The 10,943-nt window shown below is 44.1% G+C and overlaps 1 protein-coding gene across 3 annotated transcripts in view; it reads left to right on the top strand.

Annotated features, from left to right (window-relative positions):
* Window positions 1–9,578, top strand: part of LOC144111901 (nose resistant to fluoxetine protein 6-like) — a 66,814-nt gene extending 57,236 nt beyond the window's left edge. For all 3 annotated transcript variants that reach the window (XM_077644938.1, XM_077644937.1, XM_077644939.1), the window contains exons 13-15: window positions 5,659–5,848; window positions 6,585–6,727; window positions 9,202–9,578. In XM_077644938.1, coding sequence (XP_077501064.1) covers window positions 5,659–5,848; window positions 6,585–6,727; window positions 9,202–9,411 — 543 coding nt within the window. In that variant the 3' untranslated portion in view covers window positions 9,412–9,578. The remainder of the gene's footprint in view (window positions 1–5,658; window positions 5,849–6,584; window positions 6,728–9,201) is intronic.
* The last annotated feature ends 1,365 nt before the right edge of the window (window positions 9,579–10,943 follow it).

Raw genomic sequence — 10,943 nt, forward strand, 5'->3', positions numbered from 1 at the left:
GTGAGGCCCCCATTATAGCGCTCTTTTCGGGATGAAGAGCAGTAATCACGTACGGCATAGGGCAGACAAATTTAATCCAGAACTGGATATCCCCGCTCACATGAAGGAGTTGAAAAGGCGTCTGGGTGCCACTGCGCTGAACACGGGCATGGTGTTCATCACTTGGCAGCGCAGATAGTGACGGTTATGACGGTTGACCTGCGGCGACTTGCGTACGTTGACGGGGGCAGAATTATCGACCAATCTTCGCAAGGTGGATTGTCGTCTCCCGGCAGGCGAGGCGGGCTCGGCCTCTGATAACTATGTACCTCGCTCATGTTCCCCAGTGTTCATGTGCGGCCTTCACATTCAGCTCGGGTCCTTTTTTCAGGAAGTCGGAGAATAGCTGCGATTTCTTGGCCTCCCTGAAACGGACGCCAGAGTCCTCATCGTCAGCACGTCATGCCCGCATTCAAGCGCGTTGTTCCTCTACCCGTCTCGAAACGCGCTTTTGTGGCAAAGAAGGGAATTATTCAGAGAAATTGCAGGAAGGAGGTGACTCCCGCATCGAGCGCAACGTATGCCAGTTCGACCGGCCGTTAGTAGCTGTCACACCAGGACCAAGACAGAAAACACAAACTGTGAACGTTGCGCTTGAATTCGTAGCGTGTTCGCCCTTTCTTCTTCCTTGTACTATTCTCACAGTGAATTCGTCAATGTTCACCAACCAGCCCACAAACAAGCACTATTGGAACACAATATATTTGTGTCGAGCCCAGTGGGGTACTCTCGATAGATGGTACTAGAATGCCTCACACTGTGAAGGCGAGCTCTTCGTGCATGCTTATTTTTTTTAAATAACCAAAGATCAGCAATTTGCCTTATCAGTCCCAATCATCGGAACCGCCGTGGTGGCTCAGTGGTTAGGGCACTCGGCTACTAATCTGGAGTTCCCGGGTTCGAACCCGATCACGGCGGCTGCGTTTTTATGGAGGCAAAACGCTAAGGCGCCCGCGTGCTGTGCGATGTCAATGCACTTTAAAGATCCCCAGGTGGTCGAAATTATTCCGGAGCCCTCCACTACGGCGCCTCTTTCTTCCTTTCTTCTTCCACTCTCTCCTTTATCCGTTTCCTTACGGCGTGGTTCAGGTGTCCGCCGGTTTATGAGACAGGTACTGCACCATTTCCTTTCCCAAAAAAACTATTATTATTATTATTATTATTATTATTATTATTATTATTATTATTATTATTATTATTATAATCAGAGCCACCCATTTCTGCACTTCCTCGTGATAGAAAGCTTTCGAACGAAAAGATCACTATCACCTGGTAGTTTGTCCACCCACGTTCGAGTGTTCTGCACTCTCGATAAACCATGCCTCTATTGTCGGTGGTCGTTATGGTGCTCCGCGTATCATAAAAATAAACGCGCATTGACTTGATTATCCGGAGTCAGCTAATCAAAAACCACATTTCCATAGTTCATCGCTTGAGAACATGCCGCTCTGTGCACTGACCACCCTTACCACCCAATAACTTAGCAGCCGTATGTCAGGCGAATAACATACCACCTTTATGAGCAACCATAATTTTTGAGAAATTGCTCATGAATGGCTCACGTCCTGTCCAGGCTTTACAGCGCTGCCTGAATTTCGATGAAACAGAGTATAGAGAAGTTTCAATACAGGTAAAGCTAATAGTTGGACGCAGGTTACGTCGTGCAAAGTTCTCTGCACTGAAAAATGTGTCTCGCCTTCTGGTTCCAGTCGTTGCTTTCTGTTTTTATTGCAGTCTTTATTACACCATTCGTGGCGGCTCAGTGGTTATGGTGCTCGGCTGCTGTCTCTAAATGCGCAGGTTCGATCCCGGCCGTGGAGATCTCATTTGGATGTAGGCGAATGCTTGAGGGCCGCGATGTGTGCGATGTCAGTGCACGTTAAAGAACCCCAGGTGGTCGACACTATCCAGAAACCTCCACAATGGTGCCCGTCACAGCTTGAGTCGCTTTGGGACGTAAACCTCTTAAACCAAACCACCAATCTATCCTCAAAATTGCGATGCTCATAGAGAAAAGGATGATTGAATTTGCGAGGACATCCTTGCAAGCTAGTTGGTATATATTTGGCTGAATACCCAGCTCAGACAGACGAGGACAAAGAAACGGAGTGGACAGGACAGAGTGCTCACTTGTTACGAGTTATGCGATATATTCTGACGTGTAAGAAAGCGCTTCTTATTTTGCTGGAAAATTCTAGACCAGTCGCCTGTTGGTTTCAGGAGGGTTCTTGCCGCCACGGGAACTCTTATTGAACTAAAACTTCTCCGTTGTGTAGTTAAATGTACCCAAATTCCAGGACTGTCCAAGAGGTGAAAAGCTGCTATAACGAAAATATCTCGTGTTTCAACATTTTTCGCCAGTTTTTAACTGTATCATATTTGTTTTAGGTTGGTTAAGCCACTATATCGACACGGAGAGGAGTGAATTCATTGCTTTGGCACCAGCCAAGTACTGTGTTTTACACTGAGCCAGCTTTCCGGATCGGTATCTCTATGGCCGTTTTGGCGTCACACATAATGTTTCCTTGATTTTTTTCGTCCCATTCTTCAGATTTATTTTAGTGCAATTCATTTCATTATGGCTTGACGTTCATGATATCATGTCTCACATTTTTGGACAAAAATTTTCAACAGTGCAAAATTATAAGGTACTGTTACGGAAATAGTGAAGGTAGTATTCTGTTCTTGCAGTGTATAGAAAAATCCTTCTTTTAAAGTTTTTTCATCGCTTGCATGGAGCAGTTAAGACGTTCATAGAAAACCAACGGGGAACCCCTTTGACAAGCGTAAAAACGGTAATAGCAAAAAACATACTAGCCTGTGGACGGGATATCTGCCGATGTATTGATCTTATAGCATATGAAAAACTGCGTTCATAAGCTTTTTTTTCTTCAAAAATGCCTTTGTTCAGAGTTAGGTATGTTGTCTAGAATTGGGTAAACAAGCGCAAAACACGGGACGAAAGAAGAAAACGGCACACAACGCTCGAACAACTCAGGTTTAATCCACCAGAAGCGAAATGTATACCCAGAAAAAGAAAGATAACAAAACAAAACACAACAGACAGACAACATGACCGACAACTCGATACAAGAGATGAAATCATAATCAAGCCAACAGGAGAGACAGGTGATTTCTTTCTCGAGTAGGTGAACAGATGGCTTGCTGGCACAATTCTGGCCACTCTGCTGAATGATCATTGTCTCGAAAACTTTACTCTCTTACTTTGTTTTGTATTTCTTGATCACGCTCGTGCGGTCCAAAAAAGGACTGCAGTTTTCGAGGGACAGTTCTTATAGCGTACGGCTAGACTGCCGCCTCTGCCCATGTTATGTAATCAGGCGCGCTCGCTTAATGTGGTGTTAAGACAACGAGCCGTGTGCCCAACGTATGTTTTACCACAAGAGTGTGGCACATCATACACGACACCGCACTGACAATTGGTATATCGTTCCTGGTGGTTCGTGTTCCATGAGGGTCGTAAGGGTCCGTCATTGTTGGCATGCCGGCAGATGGCATTCAGCTTGTTTGGGTAGAAAAAACCATCCGGATCCCAGCGCGTCTCACGCACTTCTTGATGCGACGGCGCTGTCGTATCTAATTTGAAAATCCTGGCTCAGTTCCATTGGTTGTTCGTCGTTCATTCTTGACATTAGTACCTAGGTTTTACTTTTTACGAGAGCACGCCTTTAAGGTCCTTCTTACTGAAAACGGTAAGTTCAGTATGCAAGCTGCATGTGTGATTTAGGCCTCTGGAGCCAGAGTACTAAGACAAGTTTGGCGCACGGCCACTAAGAAGAAAAACCTCTTCAAGCTGACCACAGATAACAAATTATGGAGCTTGCTCACGTTACAGCACGGAAATAGACTTCACAGATGCATATAACATAAAGGTAGACCCTACGTGTGTCTTCCAAGTCCTCGAAATAAAATAAAATGTAACCTGACAACCAAAAGTAGGAGTCCTGTCTGGGAGACACACCACTTGGGTTTAGGTTTACCGCTCAAAGCAGTGGGCTTGAGGTTACAAAAGCTTTTTAACTGAGCTAGCAAGACGAAACACTATGCATTCGTTAATTACTCAGGCGTGTACGGCAATCGTCCAGAGGGTGGTAAGCGCGTGGCGTGATCTGCGATAAATGATAGACGAGCCAGCAACAACAAATTCATAATGACATTTCATTGAACCATCACAGACACAATGCAAAAAATGAATGTAAAGAAGATAAGTAGCGTAGTTCAAGGCAGCCTTCGGTTTCTTTGTTTGTATCTGCAAAGAAGAAGACGTACATTCGTGCGACAGACGAAGATGACCCTGCGCTTCAGTCGCATTGCCATCGCCGCATGTGTCTGTGCTCGTCCTGGCTAATCTCTGACTGTTTTCGCCACCGCTCCCGCCGTCCCAGTTCCTTTAAATAAACACTCGTCTTTCAGTATCACTGCCCAAGCCGTTCGAAGTGAGGGGTGGCCGCTCACTTAGGGAAGATTGGTGCGCACGTTTCGTTTGTTCAAAACATGGTTGGGAGCACTGGAATATGGTAGCGCATGAGTGCAGACACGTGGTTACATTTCGTATTCCGCGGGTTTTATTTAAATGCCGGACAGCGCAGGCGGGTAAGTTAGCAGAAAAAAAATTTGATCGGTTGTTTTTAAGCCCCTCTACAACTTTGCGGAACGCTCTTAACTCTAGAGTAAACATTGGAATTTTCACAAAAGTCATCTTAGTGAGTTAAGCAATTGAGCGGAAATTGAAAAATACTCCGCGCCGCATAAGAAGAAAGTCGATGGCTTCACTCATCTGCTATCTACCGCTTTTTTAAAGCCATGGCTCTATATATAATTAGAAACAAAACCTTACATCTAAACTTTTAAATCAGGCGAAGCGCCATACGCAATTGAAACAAACTGAACTCTGTTCGGAGTCACCTGGATTGGTTTCCAGCATTATTTTTATTCTTCTTAAATAAATGTATAATTACTGCAAATTAGGGAACGCTTGCAGTGTTGATTAAATATCAGCAGAATAGTTGTTAGCCATCTTGAAAAAACAGCTGGATAGAGTGTTCGGGGTATGGCACATTGTGCTGGAGGTACAGTCTTGGTCAAAAGTCATGAGGCCAAAGGCTTTTCGCTTCAGCCGCATGACAGTGCCATTACGACACTATTGAAGACCTAATGACCTTGAAATGCTAGCAGAAGGTTTCATCTTGCGGTAAAGAAGCTTCCTGCTAGACTTGTGTTTTAAATAGTTCGCTGCGCGGAGCATTCTAAGAATATCCACTTCTCTGCACCTGAACGCTGTCGCTTTAAGAGTTTTGGCCAAGACTACCTTTTGTATGGCTTTAAAAAAAGCCTCGGAAATATTAAATACGCCATTTGTCAGCCTCGATTTGAAGCTGTAGAAGTTTTAAACTGAAATATGATGCGTTCGTGAAGAGGAAACCACTTTTAACACTTAAGAGCCCCTTGCTAAGTTGCCTACCCATGACAGCAATTTTGTTTTCATTTCTTCGCAAATAAATTGTACGGCTGTCTCGAAGATGAACACGATAGCTCTTCCTGCTCGATCCAGAACAGCGGAAATATAGATGACCACAAAACATTTTTCGCGCTTTTAAGCCTTTGCAGGCCGCAGCATGGTGCGTTGCTGTTTCCTGCGGGATGGGCTGTATCTTTATGAAGACGGCGTGGTACCGCACCAGAGACCCCACAACAGAATTGGGGAAGCTCTCCGCAGCGTTCTTCGACCGGATCCTGTGGTCCGTTTTTCTGTCCTGGATCACCGTCGCCTGTGCCACAGGAAGAGGAGGTTATCAGAGAGGATTTCATTCTTCTCGCAGATTTTCAGAAAACACAGTTTATAGACAGTAGTTGGTGGCAAGATAAGAAATTTTGCACCACTTTTTTGAGAGAAATACTTTAATGAGCACGAATTAAGGACAAGCTGCGACAATGGGGAGTGGACAAAAAGTCGTTTCAAGTCTTGGTGGAGCCTTGTTTTTGTCAGATTAGCTCGACATGAAATTCAAAATGACCATGCAGCCGTTCTCTAGGTGGGGCAAGAAAGCTGCAGTATTAACGTAAACTACAAACTGAACTAACAGCTCAGCTTGGTTTAACGGACATAGAAAACGCTCTGCACAGCGACTTTTGTTAGCACGTGTTTATTGCGCGAACTCGCGCCAGAAGTTATGTTTTCTGTGTTTCTGTCCAGCAATTCTTTATTCGAGCTCTGCTTGAGAGGTGGTTCACAGCCTGGCTTAATTCTGTCTCATACAATCTCAAGTAGATCGAACATTTATGCTCTGGACTTGCTGAAAAGTGAAAACTTTGCCCGAGCATATCCCATGGATTAAGATGTGGAGAAAAAAAAAAGATGCGGAAAGCATTGCTACCCCTTGTCCCACATTTCATAAGGCACATGCGAAGCAGTTTTTCTCTGAATTCAGATAACTGGCAAGCGCAGATGGCTTTCTCTTATTGTAAACGATACAGACCTCAGGAATGTCACAACATCTTACCCATCTTGTTTATTGTTTCCATAGGCTTCGTGAACACGTTCCTCTCGTGGAGCCCCTTCACGCCTCTGAGCAGGCTGGCATTTGGGGTGTACCTTATACACCTGCTCTTCATACAGCTCTTTCTGTGCATCTCCAGGGAGAGGTTGTTCTTCTCGCACTTCTTTGCGGTGAGTGCCAGGGACAAAACGCTTTATTATTGGAAGTTTAAACTGGTATGCGCAGCACCTAAGGTACACAGGCACAAGCACACGGCACACAGTGTACACAAGTAGCACAACCTTTGGAATGATTGCCACAGTTTAGGACGAGAAGTCAAAACCTGTTCCCCCGTGCCACTTGCTAATAGTTTGACGCCCGTGAGCATAATATATTATTAGATAAAAAAACTTGCAGCGTGACGAGATTACAACTTCTTTCTGGCCAAATGTTTACGATAATCCCCCAAGGTGGAGTAGATAATAATAAGGGTGTAATTACTCATTGGCATCCACCCAGGCGCAGCCATACAGCTACAAAGGAAAGCTCAATCCCCACACTTTAACCGTCCGCTCTATTCGCAAGCTGCCCAAGTATACAGAGCTCACGGTGCATTTGTCTGCTACCACAGGCCGCAGAGCTAGCACTGCAGCTAATGTATGTCTAGAATACTATGTGAAGCGGGCAGCACTTCACATCTTCAAGGCACGGTAGTGATAGCCCTCGGAGTTAACTGATGAAATTTTTTCGTGAAGTGAACACTGAAGAAGAAAATTATGGTAACGCACGAGCATCAATCTTTCTAAAATCCCAAATCTATTAAGAAACACCCCCATGGCAGTCTTCGTAGAGCGGTATTATGGTTAGCTCATCGCTTTGAGGGTTCTTTCTGTTCCTTAGCGCGTTTTTCGCAAGTGTGGACACGCATTAACAGGGGAGCTCACGTGTATTTCCACGTTCTTAATATTGTCGATGCTGTCAATTTTGGCGCTTGTGTCTTTTCATCCAGGGCGTCCCTTCTAGGCAGCTAGCCTACAAAATTCACGTGTCATTCAAACAAAACTTAAAAATGCCACTTGAACTCTAAGTGGTAGATGCATAGCCATCGGCGTAAATATTCTATAGCGCTCTTTATTTTTAACTGATGCTGGCGATAAAAACTAAAGAAAGGAAGCTTTCGTCAAACCTCCAACGCGGTTAAAATGAATACTGTAACACGACTCGTTAGAGCATAGCTCTGATTAAATGCGTTTACCATGAGAACTACAGGCAAATCTGCTGAGATGCACGCGCAGAGTGCGACGCAGAGCGGGCGATGATCTGTGCCTTCGCTGCAGCCTAAGGCAGTGGCAACAACGGTAGTTGTCCCACGAACAATTAAACCATGCTTGCGGCTCCGTACCTTGTATGGTGCCGGCAGGCGCAGAAGCTCTGAGTGAGCTTCGCTGTCCGTGCAACGGGATAGTCCAATAACAGTCACGATAAAGGTGCCACCAATATGGAATTGACTACACCTTTCCTGTATCGAAGAATGGTTTGTATAAAATTACCTGTGGGCTTCAGTGTACAGGTAAAATGATGAAATAGACCGGCGTTTATTTCTTTTTGTTTAAAAATCCTAACGGACTCCGAAATGCTTAGTCAACATCGTTTCGGGTTGTCAGTGGCTTCAAGTGCAGCGATTTTGTTTTTTTCCTTTTGACGAAACTCATTCGTGTTAGAAAGAAAAATATAACGGTGCTGTCTTTTTGAGTCAGATTAATTTCCCACTTTTATAACAGCATGGAAAACTACGTCCAGTGTACACAAGTTTCCTCAATTACCCGTCTCCACTATGCTTTTAAAAAAAGAGCCAAGTAAAATTTCGTCCGTCAAAATAGGCAAATGGAAGCCTTAGTTGTATATTTGACAAGTTAATTCGCTGGCGCAGGCCAGAAGTAAATTTGTTGGTCCGGCGTCTCTTCATTATTTGCTCCTGTGGCAATCCTTACCGTGTCATATTCGCAGCTGCACTTTTCTGCATATCCTTCTGATGATCTACTCTGTAAATTATTCCTGAGAAGGTACGGGGCACTGAGGCACGGAAGGCATGGTAAAAGGGAGTTTTGCACAACGCCCAATTAACGAATTATTCTCTCTTTCCAGTTCTGTACTCGTACGAAGTTCCGAAAGGCATGATGCGTCATAAACGAAGATATTGTATATGCATCCCGTTCATGCTACGCTTTCTTTCTGATGTAAAAAGAGGTGCTTAATAGCTTAATAGCTTTCACGTACAAACTCTACATACTCGGAGCACACATGAAGCCTTTATATATATATATATATATATATATATATATATATATATATATATATATATATATATATATATATATATATATATATATATATATACATACATACATACATCGGGAGTATTGCGGGTTCTTCTATATGTTCTGTTTTCTTGTAAAAACACCTATGAATTGAACACACATCCTTCCACAAGAGCTGTATGTTGTTTTTTTCTGTGAGAATAAAAAAGGGCAGAACAATACTGAAAATACTATTAATAGTTTAGCTTTTAAGACATTATCTCTCTTATTCCACGTATGTGAGGCTTGTAAGCAATCTCCGCGCGTAATAATAGTGAAATATGTGTTTTCCCTCCTTCTTTTCGCAGGTTTCGCTCTTCTTCACCACAATTGTGTGGAGCTACCTCCTTAGTTACCTCTTGTTCATCTGCTGCGAGGCGCCAACGGGGCGGCTGGACAAGCTAGTCTTCGAACCTCAAAGTAAACAGACCGAGAAAAGCGCTGGAGACGCGGCACCAAATGCAAACGGCACGGAGGACGGACTTCCGCAAGTCGTTGCAAAGCTCCGAGATGCCTAACTGGACCTTGCAAAAACAGAGAAGAACGCTTCTAATGCCTTTCTTCACGATATCTGCAACCAATCAGCTGTCATCTTTAATTCGACTGGTGACGACGTAGTTGTCGACAACGGTCGACCACTGCCAAGAAGTTAAAGCCAACCTAATAAACGACAGCACACGGTAAACTTTCTCTATTTATTACTTCTTCACAGTTATAGCGAAGACAAGAACATAGGCTTAACACGACTGTTGCGCCAGCGTTTCTTCTTTCAGCTACGTACCTGTGTGTTTTAAACAAATTCATAGTGAGGCGTACAAAACATGTGAATTTTTGTGAGTGACAAAAGATTAAAGTGACGCAAAGAAACGAGAGCAGATTTTTGGCGGTTCCTTTTAAAGGGAAGTAGAGTCTGAAAATGGCGATGACCCTTCTTTTTAATTTTGTTGCTGCAGACGCCTTGAAAAATGGGCTCTGCATGAATACAAAGAAAGCTCTTCTTTCTGTTCGACTGGAAAAATTTTCATACGCTTTCAAACTTACATCCGCGAACTTATACGCATCTCAGTTGTAACGAGTGCAGTGAAAAACTCGGGAAACCATTGCTTTTTTTAAAGGAGCTGGCGAAGTTTCGCTCAGAAATAATTAAACCAAAACGAAATGAGTGTGCGTAATTGGTTAAAATTATACCTAGGTACCTCTTTTAATTTTAACAATACTCGTACGACAGCGACCTTCAATATTAGAACTGTGAATTTTTCTCCCAGTTTCACAGATCTGCTGTTTTTTATTTAGTTAATGACCCTTATTTATATGTATTCGAAGTCATTCGGTGCGCCTTGTCTGTGTAACCTCGTCATGTGTTTTTTGTTTTTTCCCCGCAAAGCGGAGTAGAGCAGAATGTAAAGATATTTCGGTCAATGCGGGGTGCTCAACTGCGGTATTGTCGTAGTGAGACATATTGGCCTTTTCGGCGAAATAAAGCAAAGCTTACTTGCTTTGGAATTAAAACCGTGTATGAGGCTATAGTAAGGACGGTGGCAAAGAGCCACGATTGTACACTGCTGCGTTTAGCTTTGTCAGTACTGGAGCTACGGCAGGCTTAAAATATTTATAAAATGAATTTGTCAGCCCGTTGTGACAAGAAGACTTGCCTGGGTTCAGTTATTCCCTTCATTTTGTTATTTTCTCGGGTGAAAACACTGCGCGGCTCTTATCCAGCTCCACTGGTTGAAACCGAAAACCATCAGCTAATAGTGAAAGCATACTAGTGAAAGGCGCATGTGACAGATGGCGGCAGCTGTCAGGCAATCACTGGAAAGTTCGCCGGCCCGTTTGTCTCCTCATTCGCGCGCTACGATCCTGCTGCTGTAAATACTGGTATAAGCGAACGAAAGAGCGTAATCAGCTGCGTTCATCACTCGGCGGACCTTTTGCAGCGGTAGGCCGATGTCTTTGCGATGGTTTCTGCGCCTGCGTCAGCCAGCTGGCGGGCGTGACGGTGCAAGTTGCAGCGAACACGCCGCGCTTTTCAGATGGAGATATGGAGATA

This window comes from Amblyomma americanum, unplaced genomic scaffold, assembly GCF_052857255.1.
Source record: "Amblyomma americanum isolate KBUSLIRL-KWMA unplaced genomic scaffold, ASM5285725v1 scaffold_12, whole genome shotgun sequence".
Classification (NCBI taxonomy): domain Eukaryota; kingdom Metazoa; phylum Arthropoda; class Arachnida; order Ixodida; family Ixodidae; genus Amblyomma; species Amblyomma americanum.